The 26,000-nt window shown below is 56.3% G+C and overlaps 7 protein-coding genes across 7 annotated transcripts; 2 read left to right on the top strand and 5 right to left on the bottom strand.

Annotated features, from left to right (window-relative positions):
• Window positions 1-1,522: 1,522 nt before the first annotated feature.
• D7B24_005904 (uncharacterized protein) lies at window positions 1,523-4,276 on the bottom strand (the record flags this gene model as incomplete). Its single annotated transcript, XM_028640049.1, has 1 exon — window positions 1,523-4,276. One exon carries the CDS (start codon window positions 4,274-4,276, stop codon window positions 1,523-1,525), a length of 2,754 nt encoding a protein of 917 aa, XP_028498913.1.
• A 1,174-nt stretch (window positions 4,277-5,450) lies between these two features.
• Window positions 5,451-9,170, bottom strand: D7B24_005903 (uncharacterized protein; the record flags this gene model as incomplete). Its single annotated transcript, XM_028640048.1, has 1 exon — window positions 5,451-9,170. One exon carries the CDS (start codon window positions 9,168-9,170, stop codon window positions 5,451-5,453), a length of 3,720 nt encoding a protein of 1,239 aa, XP_028498912.1.
• Window positions 9,171-12,429: 3,259 nt separating this feature from the next.
• Window positions 12,430-13,722, top strand: D7B24_005902 (uncharacterized protein; the record flags this gene model as incomplete). The annotated part of the gene is made up of 1 exon (XM_028640047.1): window positions 12,430-13,722. One exon carries the CDS (start codon window positions 12,430-12,432, stop codon window positions 13,720-13,722), a length of 1,293 nt encoding a protein of 430 aa, XP_028498911.1.
• A 1,479-nt stretch (window positions 13,723-15,201) lies between these two features.
• D7B24_005901 (uncharacterized protein) lies at window positions 15,202-16,377 on the bottom strand (the record flags this gene model as incomplete). The annotated part of the gene is made up of 5 exons (XM_028640046.1): window positions 15,202-15,284; window positions 15,341-15,490; window positions 15,541-15,963; window positions 16,016-16,257; window positions 16,316-16,377. The coding sequence occupies 5 exons, from the start codon at window positions 16,375-16,377 to the stop codon at window positions 15,202-15,204; spliced, it is 960 nt and encodes a 319-aa protein (XP_028498910.1).
• A 299-nt stretch (window positions 16,378-16,676) lies between these two features.
• WDR3 (Dip2/Utp12 protein) lies at window positions 16,677-20,516 on the top strand (the record flags this gene model as incomplete). The annotated part of the gene is made up of 6 exons (XM_028640045.1): window positions 16,677-16,693; window positions 16,751-19,583; window positions 19,960-19,979; window positions 20,055-20,202; window positions 20,328-20,430; window positions 20,485-20,516. The coding sequence occupies 6 exons, from the start codon at window positions 16,677-16,679 to the stop codon at window positions 20,514-20,516; spliced, it is 3,153 nt and encodes a 1,050-aa protein (XP_028498909.1).
• Window positions 20,517-21,064: 548 nt separating this feature from the next.
• Window positions 21,065-24,736, bottom strand: D7B24_005899 (uncharacterized protein; the record flags this gene model as incomplete). The annotated part of the gene is made up of 1 exon (XM_028640044.1): window positions 21,065-24,736. The coding sequence occupies one exon, from the start codon at window positions 24,734-24,736 to the stop codon at window positions 21,065-21,067; it is 3,672 nt and encodes a 1,223-aa protein (XP_028498908.1).
• Window positions 24,737-25,162: 426 nt separating this feature from the next.
• On the bottom strand, window positions 25,163-25,963 carry OGG1_2 (8-oxoguanine glycosylase ogg1; the record flags this gene model as incomplete). Its single annotated transcript, XM_028640043.1, has 1 exon — window positions 25,163-25,963. One exon carries the CDS (start codon window positions 25,961-25,963, stop codon window positions 25,163-25,165), a length of 801 nt encoding a protein of 266 aa, XP_028498907.1.
• Between the last annotated feature and the right edge of the window lie 37 nt (window positions 25,964-26,000).

Here is a 26,000-nt window from a genome sequence, read left to right as displayed (position 1 = left end):
TAGGCCAGGTCGTCCACACAGACCTCACAAGCCTTCGGGGATCAGGCATGGTAGGGGTTGCCTCGGGGCACTCCTCACCAAACCTTCGCTCCCGCGCTCACCGCGCTTCTTACTTGACTGGGTTCAGCACCATTCAGCACCACTCATCTACATGTACGCCAATACATGGCGTGTGTCTCACTCTCGCATCACCTTCCCCCCTACCGGCACATTGCCCCCTCGACCAGCCCGTCCCCTCGCATCCCCCCGCCGCCCCAGTCCGGCTCCGCGTCGGCTCCTCACCGACATGCCAGTACGCCTCGAGTCTGATCTAAACACACACTACCCCCTTTAGTGCCAGCCCTCTACTACTGGCAGCTGCAGCGCCGTTGGCAATGGCGTTCCTTAGGCCGGGGAGGAGGGGGGGCGCAGCTACGTGCCGCAGGCTGCCACTAGGGCCCAGCAAACGACGCCAGTAACGTTGCTACCGCCCCACACGAGTCAGGTGGTGCCGTCCGCTCTGACTCTTAGCCTCGAAGAAGCAAGCCGTCCAAGCCGTCGCTTTCCTGCAAAAGGACCCCATGTGATAGCCTCTCGGCCGGGACATGGCTTTCGGAGGCGACGCTCAAGAAGAGAGCTTACAGAATTGAGCTGGTGGATTCGACGACCTGGAGGATAGTGGTAGTGTTGATTCGCTTTGCTGCCAGAGGGGTTGGCAAGGGCGCAGGAGAATTGTCCCCCATGACCAAAAATAAGGTGAAAGAAGGACAAGTAGAATATTGGAAATCGTTCATATAGACGTTATGAGAGGCTCAGACATGAATTGAAGTGTCCAATGCAGCCGCCGGATGGCGTTGATTGTTTGACTGTTTGTTTCTCCAGATATTCACACGCGTTTGTGTTCGTCAAGTAGGATCAGAGCAGCTCCAGTGCTGTTGTAACTTGATCATTGTAAGCATAGCCGTCGCCCTTGCGGCTCTTTTGGATGGACTTCTGAATCTCTAGGAACTATTGTCTTCGTTCAAGTAGAATGTCAAAGATTTAATGTGATACCTCGTTCGTCTCGCCAGCTGATGATCCGCGTTGACTCCAGCTGCGATACGCCTCATGATGAGGTATCATCCGTGCAACTGGTCGAAGTTTGCATGTGTGTTTCCTGCATTTGTATGCGCTCGATAGTCGATTCCGTTCAATGGAAGGGACTGCCATGATATATCGCCGTTCAACGGTAGTATTGTGTCCATTTGTGGCGACTGGCAAGAGCCGTACTCAGGCCATTCGTAAATGTTCTGACCTAAGACAAGACAACCCTTCGTTTTGAGATCTCTCAAGTTCCACGTCTACCAAAGGTCGTGTCCCTGACACACCATAATGGGCCTTGAAAAGAACATCGATCTGCATCAAGCAGTGGAACGCAAGAAACATGTCCTGCGCTCATGATCTTGGCTATAAAGCGCAGCGTGGTGAACAAGAAGAGAGATAGAAAGAGCAATCCCTTGATCGCTTTCCAAGAACTATTCACCGCCCAGACGCAGCCAAAAGCTCACCACCACGCACCTCCTCCAGAGCTGTCTTTGCCCTCCCAAAGCACAACCTCCCGCTCGCCTTCACCCTTCTGCCCCTCGCCCTCGACGAGAGCCCGGACGAGACCGCCGCGCCGCCTCTCCGCCATCCACCGGTCGATCCACGACTTCATCCTCTTGCGCGACTGCTCGCTGCCGACGTTGACCGTGGGGATGACCTTGTCGATCCGCAGCGCCATGACAAACATGGCCAGCTCCCGGAAGCTGCTGTGCTCGCTGTACGGGACGCCAAAGCACATGGCCTCCCTGGTGCTGCCGCGCTGCGGCACGACGCTCTGGGCCGTGAAGCGCGACCGCCAGGCCATGGAGTGCAGGATCTGCGTCGTGGCCACGGTGCCGGGCGCCGTGTTGGCGCTCGTCAGCGACGTGGCCGTCGCGCCGGTCGACGCCGGCGCGGGCCGATAGCTCCAGCCCGAGGGGCGGAAGCCGACGATGCGGCTAAAGTGCGGCCGGTACGAGTCGAGGTAATCCTGAAGCGTCTCGGCGCGGATCTCCATGAGCATCTGCATGTGCACCTGGGCCTCGAGCGGGTCGGACGTCAGCAGCGACGTGAGCTCCGGGTCGCCGAGCTTGGAGCAGATGCGGATCTTGGCGGGCGAGGCGAAGATTTTCGTCTTGAGGGCGCGGGCGATGGCGATGCAGATGCGCTCCTTGCCGATGGAATAGGTGCCGCATATGACGAGGAGGCGCTGCCGGCACGTGGGCGGCTTCTTCTCCTTGACGTTGGTGAAAAAGTCGGCGGTGCCGTCTTTCGCCGAGTCCGAGGCGGGGGTATCGCTTTCTTCCTTCACTGGCGAAGGTGGCTTGATGAAGAACTTGCTGACGGAACCGTTGCCCCCTTTTCGAGCCATGATATCCCAGATATCGGTCGTGCAGTTTGGATCGGGGGAGATGCCAGCACAGACGTCGGCACAAGTGCGTATGACATCCTCCTGGGGCGGAAAGGAGTAGCGAGGGTTTAGGTACGTTGTGTCGAGATAGCACAGGTCGATCCTCTGCTGCTTGAGCTTGCCGGTGATGGCGTCCTGCACATCTGGCTTGAGCAGTGGATGCTCAACATGCGCGGGACAGGCCCTGAAGTCGCCGCAGTGGAGATATCGCTGCTTCTTCACGTTGGCGCCCTTGCCGTGAGGCTTCTCGAAGAGGAAGAGAGAGCTGCCTGGGCAGTGGTTCGCCGGAATCATGGTGACCATGACACCTCCCGTCCCCGGCACTTCCACCGTCTCTTCGAAATCCAACGCGACGATCCATTTAGGGGCGACCTTGAGTTGCATGATACACAAGTCGCCAGTCACTTTGCTGCAGTATATCGGGCCGTGAGTCCAGTGCGCCGTAAGGCCAATGTAGTGATCGCTGTGGAAGTGGCTCAAGAAATAGGCCTGGCACCCCTTGACGGCGCCGTAACGGAATGCGTCGACGCATATGTTGAACCCCGGCATGATTTTGTAGAAGGGGCATGTCCGCTCGTAGGCAGCTTTGCCACGGGAGGCCTTATCGGCGGCCGCCGCGTTCGCCCACGCAGCACTTTCAGCGTGGCCCGACATGAGTTGTGTAAAGGCCGACGACTTCTTCCCCATGGCCCCAGCCGTCTCGCCTTCGACGATGTCGAACGGATTCGCCTGGGGCGCCCTCGGGACCGCGGCTCGCTGGAAGCGCTTCCCGAGCTCAGGGGCGTCGACCATGGCGTTGGTGATCTCGCCGTCTTCCCTCCCAGGTTCGCGTACAGGCTCAAGTGCGCTCTTCGGCTCAGGAAGTGGTATGGGATTTCCGTCCAAACAGGCATTGACGTGTTTCGTGGCATTGTCCGTCGATAGTCCGAGCAGACTCCCGTCGCAAATGGGGCAATTGGCTACCTTGGCTTCATTCGTCGGATCCGCTCGTAGAGCGTCGCCATAGAAATCGTCATCCTCCGCCTTCATGACCTCCATATCCAGCCGTGATTGCTCCTCCATGTACCGCATCATCCGGAATTCTTCGCCGCCCAGGTCCTCGTCGTCCGGGAAATCGTCCATCTTCTCGTAGCCGTCCATGTTGGCAAAAGCCGTGTCGAGCGAGTCATCCTGTTTGAGGGGTGGTGGTGGGCAACTTGTCTCCTTTTCCGGGCTCTTGGGCTCCTCACCTTCAGACGCTGGCTCAGCGGGCGGCAAGCCGACGGTGTTACCAAACAGTGGGATCGCAAAGCTCGATTTCGGCGTCGGATCGCTCTCGTCCTCGCTGTCGGAATCATCAAGGAATGGTCCTTTCCGTTTCGCAGGCGCCTTGGCTGGGGGTTTGTCCTTGGGCACTCTGTGCATCGCCGGATCGGGTTCCGCCATCACCTCATCCACGGAGGGGGGCTTCTCTTCTCTAGAGAGAACGGCCTCGACATCCTCCACATCGCTTCCAAACAGGCCACCGACGTTCTCCTTGTCAGCCTCGGCACCCTCCTCCAACCCTCCAACACCGCTCAGCCGCCTCTTCTTCACCGGACCGCCGACCTCATTGAACCTCGCCTCCTCGCCGCCATGGCCGTTCTGCAATGTCGGCGTAGCACCAGCGGCAGCACTCTTCTCGGCGCGGTCTTCAATGAACAGCTCCTCCTCCTCCTTCTCGGCTTTTTGGAAGAAACTCAGGATGCTGGCGTTCGGCCTCGGCTTCTGCTTCGATCGGGGCAGCGCCGCCGCGGGCTTCTTGGGCGTGATGGTGCTTCGCTTTTTCGCAGTCGGCGGGGCCATTGTTTCGCCACTGGTGGGCCCTGTCTCGCGGGTAGTCGGTCGGCGCAAAATGGGAGAGGGAGGGATCGTGTGATGGCTGAGCAGGATCTCAGATAGACCGACTGCTTTCGTTGGCGTTGCTCCGAAAAGACTGAGCAATGGATCCGAACCTGACTGAAGACAATTGGCTGGGGTGGTGGTGGGTGGAAAATCAGCGAGGCAGACTCACCAAGTCATGACGTTGAATGGACCCTGATCTGGAACACGCCTGGTAACGCGGGGCGTGGAAATGATTTGCAGGGGCGTTCTTGTCGCGAAGTCACGTGAGCACAAATGATCCGTTCGGTGTCCAAATTGCCGTCTGGTGTATCGTAGTACTTTATGCCATGGGAACTGATGCAATAGGCACGGCATCGCATTGTGTTCTTCAGAGCCAAACGCGTCAATTCTTCTGTCTGCCTCGCTGCCTCCACAACCGAGATATTCTCAGTGATGGCACCCTATATCCCTGTCTCCTCCTGACTCCATATCAAACCACAGCCACCTTCGTGTTCCTCCGATCCGACTTTCAAGACCAAAAGAAAATAGTGCACATGCAAGTGCAGGTAGTCTGTTGCTTTTGGCACACAGTGCTTTCAGCGTTGCTTGTGTACGTACAGCTTTTGGAAGGCAGCCAGTGGAGAAAATAATGTACAGCCTCCCAAAACGAAGGTCGGTGTATGCTGCGGCAAAGCCAACCGGCAAGGCGGCTAGCGCACAAGGTGATGATATAGAATACGATTGTTAGACATTAAGCAAAAGTCGTGAGTTCGTGAAGAAGCGAAAGCAAAAGGACAAAAAAAAGTCCGCATGGGGGAGGGGTAGGGGGAGGTCAAAAGCCTGCTGGCTTCTTGTGCCGCCGTCGTCTGACTGTATGCCGCATGCATCACCACCATGCGGACTTGAGGCGTGTTCGTTGTGGTTATTGTGATGGTGTGGTGATGGTGGTGATGGTGGTAGTAGTTCGGTACGGACATTCGGCAAACGCCGTTCCTCCAAATCTTTCTCTTCCTTGCGCGTTGTCTATGGGTATTTTCGAGTGAAAATGACCAGATCGAAGCAAATCCCATTTTCGTGCCCCTGGCACGCCTATCCAGAACGCCCTGCAAACCATGTGAAATGACCAACGAAATCAAACCCTTCTCTCCGTTTCTTCTTAGATACGAGGCGCACCGGGACGCCCTTTGCCTAGGGACTCGAGGAGTTCGTGCGGCGGTATCCTCTGGATGCCACTCCCACGGTCGTACATGGACGTGGGCGCCGGGGTGTACCCCTCGCGCTTCTTGCGAAGGCGATCGAGAAGAATGCCCGCAATGACAAGAAGGAACATGAGGCCGAGTGCGATAGCCAAACCTATCAACACAACGAAGACAAGAGCCATCTTGCCGCCCTTGTCGCTGAAGAAGTCTTGGTTTTGGGAGAAGAATTTGCTGATCGTTCCGACACCATTGCCGTTGTTGGTGGTCAGGGCATAAGGTACAAAGCCGGTGCCGTTGAAAATGGCGGCAGAGGCTGTGCCGAAATCGGGGATACCGATGGAGCCGGTCAACATTAAAACCTTGTCCGCTTCAAGCGTGTCGGTGCCCTCATGGGAAGAAGTGACAGTGAAGATCTGGAGGCTGTGGATGACCGTTCTTGGCAGCAGCGACTCGCCAGCACGGTGCCATTCGGATCCGTCGTACTTCATAAGATAGACTGATCCTCCGTTAGAGGAAGTGCCTGCAACCCAGAGCTGATCTGCGTTCTGTGAGCCGCGTGTCATGGCATCGACGGGCCCGGGTAGGTCATTCTGGCCGGGGAACGCAGTCCAGGTCTGGTCATCGGCGTCATACTCTACGAGCGACACCAGAGAATCGTTTAATTGCATGCCGCCACCGACGATGAGGCGCGATTCGCTCGCCCACAGCAATGTGCTGACATTGCCCTCGAGACCGGTGCCAGGTCGATTCCACTGCGAGCGGTCTGTGCTATAATAACACACACCGGGGCAGTCGAACGAGCCAGCGGATTCAAAAGCGCCGCCGACATAGACATCTCCGGTCTCTGGACGAACCTCGATAGCTGAGACGGTGCCGTTGCCTCCGTTGAGGCCCGGGGGTTGCGAGCCATGACTGGCAGTCGCGAGGTTGTAGGTGAGTAGGCCTCGAACGGTGTCCGTGTTGATGTTGCCGCTGACGTCGCCGCCGGCGAAAAGCGTGTCGCCGACAATTGCAACCGCAACAAAAGTGGAGTTCTCAGAGACGCCCGAGTCGATGCCGCGCACCGCGTCGTTGTCGGAGCCGTTGATGAAGACCAAATTCTGAAGGGTCGAGCCGCCGCTGGTTGCTGTGAAGTGGCCGGCGAGAACAGTGACGTTCCGATCGTCCTGGTTGTAGAAGGCTCCGGTCACAACGCCGTTTACCTGCGACGCACTCGACAAAATATCGCGGCGCTGGAGCGCTGAGGAGCTCGAACTCGGTTGCTGGATTCTGACGGGGAATTGGCCAAGCCTTTCAGAGAGGGTAACGGCGCCGTTGGCGCTCAGAGTGGCGGAGCTCATGGAGCCTGCGAACAGGGGTACGCTGTCGGGTACATCGAGGACTGCAGCAGTCAGAACACCATTGTAGGCGGGGAAGACGCCCTCAAGGTTCTGGAGCCAGTTGTTCTGCGACGGCACCCAAATTGCGAAACCAGACACGGATACGGCCGGGTTGTCGCTGAACTCGTTGATTTCATCAAAGTTACCAGTGAAGGAAACCACCGTCTCGGCTCCATCATTGGTAGAGTTGAGCAGCATGGGAACCACATGGATGACCTTTCCGTTAACGCCAGCTCCCAGAGCAGTCCAGGTGTCGTTGTCCGAGGCGTAGACACCGACATTGTTGAGACCAGTGATGCTGTTGTCGAGTGAATTCGAGAACTCGCCGCCAACGTACAGTTGAGAGCCCTCCAGATGCATGGCCATGACCTCGCCGTTGAGTCCTCCGTCGAGCGGCTGGACCTTCTGATCGGCAATGTTGATGCCCACAACATTCCTGCCATCCGCCGACGTGAAATTGCCTCCGACAATCACCACATCGCCGACAGTCTTGAGGCTTGTCACTGCAGACTGGGAAGAAAAGCTTGCGCCTAACTGGTTGATGGCGGAGCTGGTAAAGTCGTTCTTGTCGAACGATGAGGCGGATGGATCGTAGTCGAACAAGCCGTTGAGTCCGCCCGTCGAATTCACGAGCGAGAAGCCGACCCGCTGAGCCACAACAGTCAGGTTGTCGAGCGTCTGTCCTTGAAGTGGCCTGAGAGTGACGCTGGGGCGGAACCCACCGGCAGAGCTGGCTTCAATGTAGCCAAAGTAGATCTGGTCGTACTTGTCGAAGTTGTTGGTCTGGAAGAGAGTGGTGGAAAACCGGCCATTACCTGCTGATGACATGTCGCCCGTAACGTTGACCTGGCCCCTCGACGTGCAAGTGTCGTCTTGAATGCAGCCGGGTGTGTACATCTCAACTGAGTAGTTGCCGGATTCCTCAATGTTGGGAAAGAAGACAACCGCGGCCGAGCTGTCAGAAAGGTTGTCGGCAGAGAACTGAGCCGTCAAATAGCGAGAGTTGCTCTGCAGCGAAGGCGATTCTGTCCAAGGTCCGGTGGCCGTGGCCGTCGAGGGCGTCTGGATGCCGAGGCCCTCACAAGTAGGCTCGTTGAAGTCGTTGATGGCGTAGGCGAAGATGTCCTCGCCGAAAAGCTGGATGCCATTCAGACCGCCACCGGCGCCATAGAACTCAGAGATGTCGATGCGGAACTCGTTCATGCCGACGTTGTTGATAAAGTGGAAATCCTGGAAGGTGACAGCCGGGTCGTTACTCAAGGGGCATTCACTCGTGCAGGTAGCATTCTGGCCGGTCGCGGGGTCGACGTATGTCATGTTGAGAATACCATTGATGGGAAAGGCCGTGAAGCGCCAGGTCCGGGTGCCGCGGCCATCCTGACGAGTGTTCCACAGGCGCAGCTTGGTGGGCTCGAAGCCGAAGCTGAATTGAGCGCGCCAGAAGCCGGGCGAGCCATCCTCGAGGAGCCAGCTGTTGCCCGCACCGCCCGCGCCTTCCGTCTTGCACAAGATGTTGCGGGGGTCGCTGAAGCCGGTCGTACGGCTGCTGGAGGCGGCCGTGACGTTGGCGCCCGACAGGTTGATGATCTGACCATCTGGAGTGGTTGGCGTGCTGGTGTTGCCGAGTCCCGTGAAGCTTCCTCCGAAGATGATGTGATCGTTGGACGTCTTGGTAATGGAGGAGACTGGGCCGTTAAACCCCGCGAAAGGAAGCGGTGTCCACCCTTGGCCATGGACCCAAGCGATGGCGTTGGTTGTCGAGTTTGCGTGGCGGAAGTTGCCGCCTGCGTAGACCATGTTGTTCTTCTCGTCGCAGAGCAAGGCGTTGACCTGTCCCGACAGGCCGTCGAGGGGAACGAATTGGGAAGACGTCGTGTTGAACAGGGCGACGCCCTGAGAAGGGGTGCCATCGACGCTCGTAAAATTACCGGCTATTACCACTCCTGCCATCTCCCCTGAGTCGAGCAAAGATGCACACATGTCGTGGATCGAGGCATCGGTTGACGCTATTGATGCGAATGCGCCGTTGGGTAGTCTTGCGAGAAGCGCCTCACTGCCATTGGTGCTGAGCGCCAACTCATTTTGCCCTTCAAATTCGTAGAGGGAAATTCCGTTGAAGTTTCCGGCCAAGCCTATCCTGCCAAGCTGAGAGAGGTCGAGGTTCGATTCAGGGACTTCCCTGAATTCTAGGGCCGACACGAGGTAGGGCGCCGCTGCTGCTGCCACAGCGAACAAAGCAGCCGGAGTTGGCGAACGAGGCCGCCGCGCCGAAGGGCGCCTCCGAAAAGGCGACCGCATCGTGATCGTGTGGGCGGATATCGCGCGCTCGTCTTTGTTGTCGTCGAGGCCAGGGATTCGAATTGGGTAGTAGTAGTGAGGAAAATACGATGTGGGTATTATATTGACGAAGATTTTTCTTCGTAGTGCATTTGTGACTGATTCAAAGTCGAAGAGTACCGTGCATGGCAATTGAGGCCAGAAGAGTTGTTGCAGCCTTTGGCTGGTCGGTGAGAAGGAGCGGGCGAGGAAGGAGCGAGGCGGTCGGCGGTTGTGGTAACGAGTGTGAGAGGATCAGGTCCTCGAAATTACGCCTGCGATGATGAGGAGGATGAAGAGGAAGAATCGAATGGCCGACGCGAGAGAGAATTGCGGCTCGTCCTTTTTCGACGCCAGAGTCGATGCTGGAGTCAACGAGTGTCTCTTCGTCGACAGCAGGGAGCAAGACTTTGTGGTGTGTTTGGTGTGGTGGTGGTGAGGGAGAAGGGCGACAGACCAGACACGCTGGGCAGTGTGTTGGCCAGCGACAGGCACAGCGAGAGTGGAGGCGGTGCGACGGCTGGCACGGGAAGTGGTGGGCTGGGAGATGAGATTGGCGTACCTCAGTTGCTCGGCGCAGTGACCACTGACGTTACCTGCGGTGATTGGCTCGCGAGGGGAAGGGATTAGGGGGAGCGTGGTGTTCAGGCTCCACTTTGCTCTATAATGGATGCGGTGCCACCTCGCAGGGCTCGCAGGCTTGCAGGACAGTGGGCGCTCTAGGCCTCGTCTGGTCAGGGCCCGCGCTTTTAGTCCGATGGCTTGGGCTGGTCTTTCTTCGACGCTCGTTCCAATGATTGGGCCGTAGGTCAGATGAGATGAAAGCTGGGTGTCGATGGATCGTCCAGTGTTCGATGCGGATTGGCGTGGCGTGGAAGAGGAGCGTGCTCACCAGTGTGCTCACCAGTACCGCGTCACAGAGGGATCGTGAAAGTGACGACAATGTCTCGATGCGAGGGCAACCTTAAAAACACAAACGTGGCTGGCTCTGCATCGACATCCCTGGTTCGGCAGGTCAATTGCCCGTGTCCCTCTTTGCTGCGCCCTCGAGGACGAGTCTCTACAAGTATGTTGAGCTGTCGTGATGCATCATACTACATCAAATCGTGGTACGCTAGCACGCTCGAGAGAGCTCCTAGGCTAGATGATTTCGACCTGTTCGACTTGTTCGTGCCCTGGCCGATGCAGTCTGTTCGAGGGTGTCGAGGTGTTCCAAGATGATCGTCTCCTTGCTTCAGAAATGGGTGCGAAAGCGAAAGAAACCCATACCGTGTCTCGTTGCGACGACGGGCTGCTGTTTCGGATACCGACTGAAAGATGAGTGGCAGGGACCGAACACCGGGGGGTCTCGTCGGTTCACGGGATCCCGATGAACTGAGCACAGCCAGGCGTCAGAGGTGCTTCTTGATCGCCTGCCGCGAGTCGCATGCCGGGTAGGGGGGGGTGGTCGGGGAAGGAAGGAAGCTAGCTGAGGAGCACTGCCAAGTCACGCACAGGGAACACCGACAAGGCCCGCCGCCTGTTCATGGTTTAAAGGAACAGGCGGTGGTGAGGTTGGGAGTTGTGAGGCAAGGCTCTCGAGACCTGCGCCAGCTGCTGTCCCTTCTCCCAGCACCAAAATGCCCAGCACCAAAATAAAAGAGACATGGTGGAATTCACGACACCTGCGCAAGTTGCATGCGCCTGTCTGTGCCTGCGTCTGAGGGTCCATCACGGCGCATCGACCTTCGCCATGGCTGCATCGAACAGTGGGGGGAACGGGGTGTCATCCTGCTGCCACTGTACTTTGTCACCTTGTTCTTCATTCCAGCCCCCATCCCCTGCCTCGCGCATCCTTGTTGCAGACAGCGGGTTTGCACGCGCGCTGTGATGATGATCCCCATCGTGCACACTACGCCATCTTGTGCATGCACCATGCGAGCGCCAGGGGCGCCGAGCACACCGAGGACGGTGACCAAAAATAATAATGTAAGAAGAAGAAGAAGAAGAAGAAGACCCTCTCTCCAGCATTGCCCTGTGGTCCGATGTGCAAAGAAGACTCAGGCCTACCAAGGGTCTGTGGGTACTCGCACGCCTTGGACTTCCTTGAAATCTCAAGTGTTCCTGCTCATTTATTATCTCGAGAGTCACCAGGACCATGAACGTTGTTGTCCCGATCAGGATTAGCCATGTTGCCGCTTTTACGTCGATGGATTTTGGTGTTCTGTTTCGAGCCCCTTTCTCCAACAATTCCTTGGCCACCAGCTAACGCCTTTCCTTGTCTTCGCGGCGAAGCGCATTGCTGTGCATCGGGAAATCCTGCTGCATCGTCTGGCTGATGCCAAACAGAACATGTCGAGGCGATCTTTCCTTGGATCGACACACGACATGGTTCGAATGATGCGGGGTCCTATTCCATCTGTCTAGCACCTATAGGCAGCACCAATAGGCTACACCCATAGGCTAGAAGCACACAGCTGAAAAAACAAAGGCCGTTTTGGCTGCTTTCAGCCTTGGACAGGTTACTTGCCCGCCCTTCTTCCTCAACAACGGGCGTCGGAAACAAAGACACACAACGGAAGACCACGTCGTATGGTTCTTTATCTTGATGCGAGGTGGGCTAGACTGGATTGCGGAGTCCACTACCAACACGAGGTCGGCCGGTTAGCCCAGATGAAAGGAGCCCCTACTTGAGACGCAAGAGCTCAGGTCGTCCGTCAACTTAGCACGCCAAGCATCCGGCCTTCCTTGTCACACTGAAAAGATTGCTCTGTTGTACTGGCAGACGCTTTTGCAGAGGCCAGCGGAGTGGCTCCCCGAGTCAGGTTACGAGAAGACAGGTCCGGGTCCCCATGGAGCCAATCTGTCCCACGACCTCCCTCTTCGAGATGAATTCCGACGATCTTATGCCCTCTTCATCAGCCAGTCTTGCTCATGGAAGTTGAGACCGACCAATGTGAAGTCTGTTCGGCAGATACCCCGTGCGCCGGAGAAATTTATGCTTGGAGCGCCAATGCCGTGTCGCAACGAGTATATTGCCTGGCTCGTTAGTCTCCGACACTCAAAACGGCATAATTTGTATACCCCGGATTCTCGTACCTCACAGACGAGCCGGTATTGAGAATGGTATGTCACGACGAAATGCCTATAACTATGGCAGGCTCGCCCGTGTGTTCTGATTCGGGCTGTACGCTTCTCCGTTGAACGCCAACAGTTGCTCTTTTCCCACTGCAAGTCTTCTCTCTTTTTTGCATTCATCAACATGGCTGGATCCAAGTACTTGATCACCGCAGTCCTTCTGCAGATCATCACGGGCAGCCGGGCTGCTCCTCAGGCTACTCCTGTTGCTGGCGCTGCCGCGCCTCCGGCTACCTTCACAGCCAACCCAGATGTCGGCCCCGGCGGCAGCACTTTCAAGGACTCGGCTCACTTCCGTGTCTATGGAAACGCCAACGCCGCGGACGAAGCCCTTGCCATGCTCGAAGGGGCCTTCAGTTGCTTTGTTGAGACTCTCAACTTCAGATCCACCGGTCTATCGTATAACCCTGGATCCGACGACGGCCCCTACTACAAGACCAACATTTACTCCGTGCCCGCTCTCGGCGGAGGCGCTGCCGGTGTCATGCATTCAGATCCTGAGCGTGGTCTGGGTTATGTCGAGGTCCTGCACAATTTCCTGACCAATCCTGGCGTCACGATCCACGAATACGGCCACGCCCTGCACTATCACCAGCGCACTTGGGTGCACCAGAGCCGCACCGGCGCCTGGTGGGAGACCTTTGCCAACTGGTTCGCCGACACGTACAAGACGTCCGAACTCTGCGCCGATGCTCGCACCCAGAATGGCCAGTCCGCTTCGCAGACCGAGATCAACCTCCAGAAGACCATCGGCGACTCCTTCCAAGTTCTTGTCGACGGCACCGCCGGCTCCGGCAATTACTACGAGGCCTGGCCCTTCTTCACCTACCTCACGAACAACCCTGACGAGTTTGCCGGCCTCGGCTCCGACACGCTGAACCAGCTCATGCTGCAGTACGAAGAGAACAGTGACGAGACGCCCCTCCACACCCTCGGCCGCGTGTCCACGAACACCCCAGTGAGCGCCATCGTCGGCCGCTACTGGGCTCGCATGGCCTACGTTGACATTGGCCACCCGTCCGCCCAGGAGGTCTTCCTTGCCCAGCGCCGCAGCCTGAACTACGCCAACGTCGACGCGAGCGGCACCAACAGGTACACTGTCAAGGCCGCGCGCGCTCCCAAGTACATGGGTGCCAATATCATCCCTCTGACCACGTCCGGCGCCGGTACCGTCTCCGTAAACATCTCCGCCACCGGCGCTTACACTGCCACGCTCGTCGTCTACAGCGGCTCGGCTGGCACGCGCTACGTCGTCGTTGACGGTACCGGCTCTGTGGCCGTGAAGGCCGGTGAGGAAGTCAGCCTCGTGATCGCGAACACGCCCGAAGCCTTGGTTCTGTTTGACCCTTTCAAGCTGAGCAGCGAGGTGTCGCAGGGGTTGAGCTACTCCTTCACCGTCACTGGTGCCACAGCTTAGGGGGAGCGTCTATCCTTCTTGTACATAAATTTACTTACACGGACGACAATCGTCTTGTACAAATCGCAGCGAAGCATACTCCTTGCTCGACGTTGAAAATCAGTTTCCAAATCCTCCATCACAATTTGACAAAGCTGTGTGATTTGAGTTTGCGCCATCAGCCTTACAAGGGTGAAGTACTATCTACCTCGGGTCGTGTGCAAGCACTGGCGTATCCTGGCACTGGTGCTACCCGTACATGCTCTTTAAAGCGGCGACGCCAACCCCAGCCCTTCTCCCCTTCCCAAATCAAAATCAAGGGGCTAATCCACCCCTCGTCAAACACGGCCAGTGTCGCAGCCTGGTTGGAACACGAGGCCTTCTCTCGCGAGCACCTCATCATGATTGACAAATAGTCCGTATGAGTACATCGCGTCTGGGAGCCTCATTGCGCTTAGGTAGTCAGAGACGGTCATGTCAACGAGGCTTGTTCTTGGTAGGGACTATGCGCATGCCCCGAGATGCACCAGATTCGTGGTTGAGGAACCAGGGTATCGATCTCCTCCACATTGGAACATCTGGTGTAAGTGGGATCGACTATGATGACCAATGCTCCACTGCCCGAACATTCCCTCGCACCGAGTGCCTTGCCTGTGTCTACTGTGATTACCCCAAGCTGCGCTCATCACACCCCAACGAGATGGTAAGTTCATCAAGCCGAGCACAAATGAGAACCTTGACCTCATCATGAGCAGGTGGCTGCTATTTTAGCTTGGCCTGATGATGTCGGGCCAGTGCCGCATTCGCGCGTGGGAATTTGGTGTACTTTCCGAGACTTTGTACACGATCAAGCTGTGTGGCTGGCGACTGGCAACCTCGATTTCTCATACTGGTGAGTTGGAGAATATTCCCAACGGATTCGACAAATGCCACAGCCTCCAAAAAATATCCTCCGCCCCATCACGCTTGACCTTGCCGAGAAGCTTCAGGGCGGTCACTATTGGATGAGTTCCTTTTCTACCCGAGGGCCGGTATATGAACGACTCAGAGGCAGTATCTGTGAAGGGTTTGGTTTAAATCGGTTGCAAGGATGTAACTTTTGACCGAGGTAGTAAAGGTGATTGAACAAATATGAGGGCCTTTCCATACACTGAGCCAAACGACACCATAGTAGAGGCTGGGAAGAGGCTCAGTGTACTCAGGACATAGCTCATCCATTCTAATACCCAAGCCTGCAATGCGTTTCAGGGGTACCACTACAGCCAACCCGCTTTGTTGCCCCGTATCTTCTCCAGGCATGTGCAGTGGCACAATATCTGCAGATCACTTGCAAAGAACCTCAAGTGTTTATTTTGATTCTTTTAGTTTGAATAAGAAGGCCACGTCACTACGTCATTTCGCTCTTTACACCCTACGAGGATCACGATCTTCACTATACCTACCTGCCCTGTTATCTGGAAAGTCCCAAATACACCCACTGTCTCGTCGGCATCATGGTGCCTAAGCACCCGAAACCTTGAATGTCCTGCCGCTTGCCGTCTTCCTCTCCTTCTCCTCGGCGTCCGGACGAGCTCTCCGGAGAACTGGCGATCCTCGTTAGCGGCGAAGCCCTGATTGCACACATACATAGATCTCATACCTTGCAGGAAGTCCGCAGTCCTCTTGCGCATACGGGAGTGAATGTAAGCCTTCGATGCCTTGATGTGATAGTGGAAATAGTCTCGGAACGTCTGAATGTGAGAGATAACCTCGGGCATCCGTTGCTGAGTAAGATGGCGAGGGAAGAGAACTGGGATCGATCAGCAAAGTAGCGAGTACCGTGTCGGCGAATACACTGACCAAATGTGACGTATCCGATCTCGCCGGACCCGGAATCCTTCACGCCGGGCACACCCTGCAGTTCCAGGGGAGGATCGTTCCTAAACAGGACCTGCGGCGCATTTTGAATAGCCCGACGACGAGCATCGACGAACTCCTGAATGAACACCTTGCCGAACACACGGTCCGTCTCCTCGCGGAAGATGGTGCTAAATATAACGGTAACTCGGTCGTGACTGGCCTTGATGTAGATGGCCTCCTCTTCGCGGTAATGAATCGCCTTGATAGCACCGCCCTCCTTGACGCCCTGAGGCGCATCCTCAGAGGTGTATTTCGACGCCTCTTCCTTCAGCTTATAATGCTCATCGTACGCGGCCTCGAATGGCGCGGCCATGGCGTTGCGCTTCAGCATGGCGAACTTGTGAACGAGAGCATCGCGCTCCTCTACCGGCTCGTCAGCTCGTGCGTGCTATAATGGGGCCTGACAGTGACGAACCTTGTTCAGCGGGAAGCTTTTCGAGGTCAATGAGGACGGAGAAGTCGTAGCCCGCCTCCGGCGCAACGACAAACTGCTCATATTCCCTCTGCAGCACCTGCTCGGCACCGTACTGCACAAGGTCCTTGAAGCACCGGATGTGGACGGAAAGGAGGATCTGAGTCTTCGTCTCGGGAGTCGAGATGTGGTAGATGACACCGTCGAAGTCGGACACCGTCTGGTCGATGTGGGCGGGAGGGGCACTGCGTCTTCGAGTCAGCCGGAAGGATGGCGACTCGTCCGTAGGGAGGAATTGCTCACCCAGAGAACCTCTCAGTCAGCACGGACTGAATGAGGACATTCTGGTAATCGAGGAGAAGCATCTTGCCGGTGCTGCGTGGCCACCTACTCGTTCGTTGGTGGTGATGCGGTTGCGAATGACGATGCCTTGGACCGATGGTGGGGCTCTGGCTGTTGGAGCTTCGTGGCTGTGGCTGGCGGATACATTGGTACATCCCCACGTGATGTCGTCAGGCTTATCGGAGCTTTGAAGATCGATCTCTTATCGATAAGAAAAAGTTTCCCGCTTCTGGCGGCGGGAGAATTTGAGGATCAGGTTCAGAGACAGCGCCCTTCACCATAGTGCGATTGACATTGTCCAGTGCGCAGGAGAGTCGGCAAGATGGTCAAGTCATACTTGTGAGTGGCTCAGACTGACTTTGTCTTGACGGTCCACTGACTCAACCATTTTCACAGGAAATACGAACACACCAAGTCGTTCGGTGTTGTCGCATCGAGTGCCTCGAACCTCGTATGGACGTCCAAAGATCGCAATGGCACAGGCGCCGGACAGGTCGTCGTTGCCGCCAATGAAGAAGTCTTGAGCTGGGACATCAAGAAGGGAGAGTTGCTGAGTCGGTGGAGGGACGACAAATGCACGCTGCCCGTCACTGCTATTGCGCAAAGCAAAGCCGATAAGGATGTGTACGCCGTGGGCTACGAAGACGGCAGTATTCGGCTCTGGGACAGCAAGATTGCGACGGTCATTGTCAACTTCCAGGGCCATTCTTCTGCCATAACACATCTAGCCTTCGATAAGGCTGGTGTCAGACTGGCCAGTGGAAGCAAAGACACAGATGTCATCATTTGGGATCTTGTCGCTGAAGTCGGCCAGTACAAGTTGAGAGGTCACAAGGATCAAGTCACCGGTCTTCGATTTGTTGAACCTGAGGCGCAACCCGATGACGAGGAGGATGTGCAAGCTATGGCCCTTGACAGCGACAACGCCGAGGGCTATCTTTTGACGACCGGCAAGGACTCCTTGATTAAGCTTTGGGACCTGTCATCGCGGCACTGTATCGAAACGCACATTGCCCAGTCCAACGGCGAGTGCTGGGCGCTAGGCTTGTCACCAGACTACAACGGATGTGTGACTGCTGGAAACGACGGCGAACTGAAGGTCTGGTTCATCGACACTGCCGGCCTGGCCTCGATGAAGGGTCGTGTAGACGCCCCGCAGTCAGCAAACTTTGTGCAGGACCGCGGAACATTGTTCCGCCAGAGCAAGGACAGGGCTACCGAAGTCGTTTTCCACCCAAAGCGCGACTACTTTGCGGTTCACGGCTCCGAGAAGTCGACTGAAGTCTGGCGCATCCGATCAGAGGCCGAGGTAAAGAAGTCTTTGGCACGCAAGAAGAAGAGGAGAAGAGAGAAGGCCAAAGATGGAAAGACGGAGGATGAAGAGATGGGCGATGCAGCCGATGCCGCCGACGATCTATCTGGTGCCGAGGCCAGCGATTACTTTGTCCAGTACGTGATCGTACGAACTGGCGGCAAGGTCCGCTCGGTTGACTGGGCTGTCGGCAGCGGCAGCAAGTCCATTCAACTCGTAGTCGGCACCACCAACAACCAGCTGGAGTACTACAGCATTCCCACCAAAGATTCTGGCAAGGCGAAGAAGGAGGACACTCCGGACTACACACGGTCTCTTTCCGTTGATCTTCCAGGACACAGGACAGATGTGCGCTCTGTGTCGCTGAGTTCTGACGACAAGATGCTGGCTTCGGCGTCGAACGGTAGCCTCAAGATTTGGAATATCAAGACACAGACATGCATTCGCACCTTCGAGTGCGGCTATGCGTTGTGCTGTTCTTTCCTTCCAGGAGACAAGGTTGTAGTGGTTGGCACCAAGGGAGGCGAGTTGGAGCTTTTCGATGTCGCCTCGGCCAGCCTTCTGGACAGCGTCACGGCCCACGAGGGTGCCATCTGGTCTCTCCAGGTTCATCCTGACGGCAAGTCCATGGTGTCTGGCAGCGCAGACAAAACGGCGAAGTTCTGGAACTTCCAGATTGTTCAGGAGGAGATCTTGGGTACCACCCGCACAACACCCAAGCTGAAACTTGCCCAGTCGAGGATACTGAAAGTTGCGGACGATATTCTCAGCCTCAAGTTTTCTCCCGACGCGAAGCTTCTGGCGGTTTCACTCCTTGACAGCACGGTGAAGGTCTTCTTTGTCGACAGTCTCAAGCTTTACCTCAACCTTTACGGTCACAAGCTCCCCGTGCTCAGTATGGATATCTCATACGACAGCAAGCTCATCATTACTAGTTCTGCCGACAAGAACATCAGGATATGGGGCCTCGACTTTGGCGATTGCCACAAGGCACTTTTTGGTCACCAAGACAGTATCCTGCAAGTTGCCTTTGTCCCTCATAATTCAGATGGCAACGGTCACCACTTCTTCAGCGCCAGCAAGGACCGGTGCATCAAGTACTGGGATGGCGACAAGTTTGAGCAGATCCAGAGGCTCGACGGCCACCACGGCGAGGTTTGGGCAATGGCCGTCAGCCACAGCGGCAGGACCCTCGTCAGCGCAGGACACGACAAGAGCATCCGCGTGTGGGATGAGACGGACGAGCAGATCTTCCTCGAGGAAGAGCGCGAGAAGGAGCTGGAGGAGCTTTACGAGAGCACCCTCACGGGTTCGCTTGAGCGGGATCCCGACGCGGAGGATGCCAACGGCGAGGTGGGCGCGGCGACCAAGCAGACGGTCGAGACGCTCATGGCGGGTGAGCGCATCGCCGAAGCCCTTGAGCTGGGCATGGCGGATCTCAACCTGCTCAAGGAGTATGAGCAGGCGAAGTTGACGAACCCGCATGCGCAGCCACCACAGCGCAATGTCATCTTCGTTGCTCTCGGCAACATCAGTGCCGAGACGCATGTCATGTCTGTGCTGCAGCGCATCAAGGCATCCGCACTCCATGACGCGCTTCTTGTGCTGCCCTTCTCCACTGTCCCCATGCTCTTTACCTTCCTCGACCTGTTCGCGCAGCGATCAATGAACATGCCATTGACCTGCCGCATTCTGTTCTTCATGCTCAAGACGCACCACAGACAGATCGTGTCGAGCCGTACAATGAGGACTATGCTGGATGGCATACGGGCGAACCTGAGGGCGGCACTTAGGAAGCAGAAGAACGAGATGGGCTACAACATTGCCGCACTGAAGGTTGTCGGCATGCAATTGCAGGCGAAGAGTGTGAAGGACTATGTTGACGAGACGTGGGATGAGGAGAACGACAGCAAGGTTGTTCGGAAAAGGGCGTTTGTACAGGTGTCATAAGGATATCCATTGCATGTAAATCAAATCCGGCTTAGAGAATCAAGAAGAGCATCTCCAAATCCTGTCGTGATAGAACCACAGAAAAGGGTATACAGTCTATGCCATGTCACGCAAGGAGATGGCTGTGACAGTCTATTGCGTTCCTCCCCATTACCCATTTCATGCACACCGAATAATACCGAGACCACATACCATGCAGCGCGCGCTCACGTGATTTTCTCGTCGAGGTACGTACCCCACAACACCAACGAGCGGGTCACCTCAATACAGCCCCAGCATCACGACACTCAAAGCTCATCCAAGCTCATCGTCACCGTATTCCAGCTCACCACAAAAACGCCAGGACAAGATGCTGTTCTTCAGGTAGGAATTCAGACTCATGCGACTGATCAGAGCATGTGAAATCGGCAAGAAATAGTCACTGACGCGACGCCTTAGCTTCTTCAAAACCCTCATTGACCATGAGGTCACCATCGAGCTCAAGAACGACATTCAGATCCGCGGCACGCTCAAGAGCGTCGACCAGTACCTGAACATCAAGCTCGAGGACATTTCCGTCGTTGAGGAGCTGAAGTACCCGCACCTGGTTCGTTGCCTAGAATCCCTCTCACCCGCTGCGTCTACCTTCCTTCGCTGCGGCGAGAGGAGCACAGGCCAAGGCGTAGCATGTGTATCATGCAAGACTGTCCACTTGCTAACCGGACACCACAGAGTTCTGTCAAGAATGTCTTCATTCGTGGCTCGGTTGTGCGCTACGTTCATCTTCCTGCTGCGTCTGTAGATGTTCCGCTGCTGGAGGATGCGACGCGGAGGGGTAGGTTTAGTTTCTGCCGGCTTATGGTGTCGTGGATCGCTGACGTCCTTCTAGAAGCAGCTGCTCAACAGGCCAAGGCGAAATAGAGGAACAGCACAGGGACCAACTTCCAAAACTACGATTGCCGGGGTGAAGGGACTGAGGCTGCAGCGGAGAAATAGCACTGCGCACGCACTTGCCGCCGTCTGTTCTGGCGTCAGACACAGGGAATCTGCGGCCTCTATGATCAGGTGCCATATGAGACTGGGTCGGTTAAAATGCCAACGCTTTATGGACTGGCCCTGATAGTGGAGGAATTATCAGGAGTGATAAGCACTATTCAGCCCAGAGCTTTCACTTCCATCCGATTTCAAGGATGCGAGACGACCACATGTACACCAAGTACAGAACCAGTCTCATTCATAGTTCACAAGCATATTTTGCACACAAAAATTTGTGCTATCCCAAAAAAAAGTCAATTGCATCCCCAGACGCCGTCGCGGGATGCTGTCCTTTCCTCCTCAGTTTCTACCTACACAGGAGAGTATTACAATGAATGCATGGCTTCCATGCGCCAAACCACAAGTTTCCTGCCACCCCATCCCGCAAAGAAAACCCATATTGTTCCCTAGTACAACCCTTAATTTCGCTTCGCTCAAAGCATGATAGCCAACTCTGGCCTGTCCATCTTATCTTCGTCCAGGTTGGGATAGTATGGTACCATGGCATCCGCGCCCTGGACGTACGCATCATTGTACAGCCGCCAATAGGGCTGGCGTACCTTGCGCGCCGGGTGGAAGAGACCCGCCCAGACATAGTTCATCACGACACCAGGTCCGACAGCCATGCGGACAGCCTCGATAGCCTCGACGATGCGATCGATGACGTGTGGACTCGTCTCGAACAAGTTCGGATAGAGAAGGTTGAGAAGATGGATCATAGCGTCCTCACAACCGAGGCCAACCACGCCGAGAGCAATGTGCTTGACAACAGACGCAGCTGTTTGTCGGTGGACCTGGTCGCGATCGATGAGCGCGTCTTCGAGCAGTGGTGTAACAGCGTAAACGTAGTCCTTGGCCATCTCGCCAATGTACTCGAAAAGGAAGGAGAGTGACTTGAGTACACCGTTTTGAACATTGAGTTCGGGAACACGGTACTCGTTCATGAGAGCGGGCAGGACGGTGAAAGGCGCGCAGGTTTCGGCCACGATACCAATAGCAACAGCCGTGTTGACACGAGACTGGCGCTCTTGCACCCTCAGGTTGTTGAGCAGAGTAGCCAAAACATCCTGGGGACCGATGGCCTTGGCGATGAAACCGAAAGTGTTGTTGGCCGCACGACGAATACCCTTTTTGTGGGCTTTCAGCATATCAAGGAGCTCGAAACAAATTCGCATCCATTCTCGTGCATTGACGCTTTCGGGGCCACGATCAGCGATACGGCCAACGAGATCGATGGTATTCTCTTGGACCTTCTCGTGTCGATTGCGAAGAATAGGGGTGAGACGGGGGAGTAGGTCTTTGATGGGCGGTTGCATCTGTGTGATACCAACCACGGTAACGATGGATCGAAGGGCGCCTAGGATGGAACCAAGAACCTCCGGGTACTCCTCGCCTAGGTACTCGTAGAGCACGACGCCAAGTTTGCCCATGAGTGCGTCTTCACCGCATTGCTTCATGACCATGGCAATTCGCGAGATAAGATCAGCTGCCTGCTGTCGTACAGTGGCCGACTTGTTGTTCAGTCTCCAAAGAATGGTGCTGACGATTTGTGGGAGGTAGGGTTTGCACCGCGAGCCCAGCGCATTGACGACAGAACCAAAGCCATTGAGCATGATAATGTCCTCAACGCTCTGCTCCTGGAATGCGTGCAGAATGCCGTCGATGAGTCGCTCTTCGAGTCTCTCACCAATATCGGCAGCGCCCAGGCTCGCGACGATCTTCTCAATTGTCTCCACCGTCATCTTGCGGTATGCTTCGCTCTCATCCTTCAGGTTGACAACGATTCTCTCAATGATCTCGCTGACACCGACCTTTTGGCCAATGTCGACCGTAGTCTCGACAACTTGTCTGTAGTTGCGCTTGTCAAGCGCCATTCTTCTGACCCAGAAGCTCTTGAAAAAGTCGTCGAGGACGTGTTCTTTGAGATAGCCCGCGGTGACACCATCGGTACCTGCACACTGCGACACCACCTTGAGCACCACCTTCTTCATCTCTTCGTCTGGGGAGGAGAACTCTCGAAGGAGAATCTCCATGATCTGGCTCGTGTAGTAGTTGGCGTATTCCTCGTCCATGAGGGGAATGATAAAGCCAACAGCCTTCAGGAAGCCAGCAAGACCCTTGCCTCGTTGCTTTCGCGCGCCTGTCCAGAGGGGGTTGAGGATGTCATCGAAACTTTCGATACCGTAGGGGTTCGATGCCTCGGCAAGGGCGGCGATGGCCAGACTGGTGACGGTGCGGACCTTGGTCTGCTCATCATTCAGGTTGGGGGCGATACAGTCCACGAGGCCTTTCAGATGGGGAAGCACGGCGCAACCCATGAGAATGGGAATCTGCTGCACAATCTTGACACCCGTGTGTCGCGCCTGCCATTGCTTCTTGCTTCGGCAGACGGCTCTCAGGAAAGGAAGAAGAGCTGGAATGCCGAGCGCCGAGGCCACGACGGCGAACGCTCGGGCGGTGGTGTTTCTGACGTACTCATCGGTATGATCGATGTCGTGCCTCATGGTACTGATCATGGTGGCGAGACCAGCGGCTTTACTGAGGTTGGAGATGATCTCACGACCCTCCACTCTGGCATAGTAGTCTTGGTCGATAAGCAGCGGCTCAATGACAACGAGAATCTTGTGCACGTAGGGCCGAACAAGGTCATCGAGCTTGTACAATATACGATCGATGACCTTGACGAGCAGATGGCGTTCCTGGTCTTCCAGAGTCTTCTCCATGAGGAGAGGCAGAATCTGGTCGAAGAGTGGACCAGCTCCAAACTGCCTAGCATTGTCTGTGAGCTGTCGCAAAGCAGTCTTGCGCATTGGTGGTGTACCATTCTTGACTTTGAGGAGCAGCCTCATGATCTTCCTCTCCTTCATCTGCTCTACACTGAGATCGTTCTCGTCGGTGCCGTCGGTAAGCTTGCCGAAATAGGCCATATCTTCGGCCTTGAAGAACTGGAGGTCGCCGATGCCGGGAATTTCTCCCGGTACAGGCTTGCCGCTAAGCCTGACCGCATCAGGGTCCTGCATGGTGAAACCGCTCTGCGGAGCAGGCGTCGCCACAAGCCTGTGGGTTGGGGCGCGAAGCGGAGCGTAGCCGGGAGGGGGCTCGAGGATCTTGTAGCCCTGCTCCTCTCCGGGAAGCAGCTCGTTGAGCTCCTCGTCGCTGAGCGGCATGTTACGGCCAGACATGTCGGGGCCAAAGGTGGTCGGCAAGATAGCACCGCCGGCCTGCGAAGGGTGCATGGGCGTAGCTAGTCCTTGGTTGCCCATCGGGGTGGCAGAAGGAGCCTGGTCCCAGCGAGACGACTTCTTGACAACCTCAGCGCCAGGGGCGGGCGTCTGGTCCCACCGGGATCGCTTCTTAACGACACCATCAGGCTGGGCGGCAGCCGCGTCGTCCGTAGGAGTGGACGAAACATCCCATCTCTTCTTTCTCTTACGCCCGGCAGCAGCGAGCTCAGTCGATCCAGAGTCTCCATTCTCCTTGTCGTCGCCGTTGGTCAGGGTTGCCGGAGCCGTGTTGCCATCCTCGACCCTGCCCTCGGCCTTGTCCAGGATGGCGCGGCGTACGCGCTCCTCCTCGCGCTCGAGCTCCTTTGCCTCCATGACATCGCGGTAGGTCGAGCCACCATCGGCAGCGCCAGCTTGACGGTTTGCGGCAAAAGGGTCCGCGCGGGTGGGGGTGAGGACGCGGTCGAAGCGGCGCTTCTGATAGTCGGTCTCGCGATCGGTGATCCGGTTGCTCTTCTCGCCGCGGCCAGCAAGAACGTCATCCTCCTCGACGCCATCGCCGCGAGAAAACTCGTCGAGCATATCGCGAGACGCAGTATACTGGCCGACGAGGCGGCGCGTATTGTCGACGCCGTTCATGTCGTCGTCGTCATCATCGCCGTTGATGCCGGTAGGAATAGAGGTGGCGTAGCCAGCAAACTTATCAGCGCCGTTGGCATCATAGAGATCGGTGTCAACGGTGTCAGTAAGCTTCTGCTTGGTGCTGACCGTGTCGGGGCGCTGGTTCGAAGGGTCGAAGGCGTTGGAGCCTTTTTTGGCGGCAGCGGCAGCGTTGCGCTCGGCCTGGAGCTGGCGGATCGTCTCGAAGTCCGAGTCAGACATCTTGCTCAAGGGTTTGCTTGTGTCATATCTTGAGGGGTTGGAGGATATCGAACGATGCTGCAGGAGTGCATCAGTGAAGGCTTGATCGGAAGCAGAGTTGATGGATTGAGATGATGACGGGTTGTCGAGCGTATCGAAGGGGGGGCGGGCTGAAGGGCGACGTTGGGATTAGGGACGACCAAGCGCATCAGGTTTGATGGGTCGCGCAGAGCTTTACCAAACGCATCTCGCGACTCAGCCGATATTTAGCCGACACGCCTCAATCTCTCTCAAACCCAGCTTGGTGGCGCTATGCCCATCTGCACCATGTGAAACCTTGCGTCGCCAGGTCCTTTTTATCGAAGCATGCTGAATTTCATGTCAAGCATGGTTCTGGACGAGAAATCGGGTATCAATCGCTTTCTACAAATATATCCTCAATAGGGATCACAGTGCCTTCTGAGACCGAGTCCTCCTCCGTTTGGGTTGTGCATCTGCCGCTTTCTCAACCTCAATCTTGACCTTCGTCTGGACAGTCTTGCGCTTCTTTCCCATCAAAGGCGGGGACGCCTCATCTTCCACGACTTCCTGCTTAATCTTTACAATCGCATCCTTGCCAGCCTCTCCCTTCACAGCCAACACTTCCTCCTCTTCTTTCTTGGCCACCCTCCCTTCAAACGTCTTGAGATCGGCCGTGAACAAGACGGAATGCGCCCACCCCGCATACTCCCCCCACAGCTGCCGAAAGTGATCTCCCACCGCATCGTACATGGCCTTGCTGAACGTCTTCGTCCTGCTCTTGCCAAACTTGTAGTCCCTCTGCGCAATCTGCCACACGTGCGTGTCCACGGGCACAGCCTCCCCCCACCCAAGGCCCATGAGACACACGCAGTCTGCCACCTTGGGACCCACGCCAGCGAGGGCGAGCAGCGCCTCGTGTGCCTCCTTGTACGTCGGTGGTGACAGGATCTTCTCGTCCTCGGCCTCGGATGCGGCGCGGAAATTTGGGTTCGCTGGGTTCGCCAGGCTTGCCAGCCACCCCTTGGGCTTCTCCGAGGAAACGACACGTGCCGTCTCGGCGATGTACTTGGCGCGATAGCCGAATCCGAGCTCGCGGAGGTGCGACTCGACCTGCTTGCCCGTCAGGGCATCCGGCGTGGGGAAATCGTGGAAAGGCTCTTCGTTGATGTGCCCGATGAGCGGGCCATAATGCAGACAGAGTTTGTGTACCTGGCTGTGCGTGAGCATGGTGGCGGTCGATGGCTGCCGGGGCTGCAAAGGAGGG

Source organism: Verticillium nonalfalfae, assembly GCF_003724135.2.
Source record: "Verticillium nonalfalfae strain VnAa140/NRRL 66861 chromosome Unknown scaffold_4, whole genome shotgun sequence".
In the NCBI taxonomy this organism is placed as follows: domain Eukaryota; kingdom Fungi; phylum Ascomycota; class Sordariomycetes; order Glomerellales; family Plectosphaerellaceae; genus Verticillium; species Verticillium nonalfalfae.
Note: the sequence above shows the minus strand (reverse complement) of the source record. Positions and strands in the feature narration are given on the sequence as shown.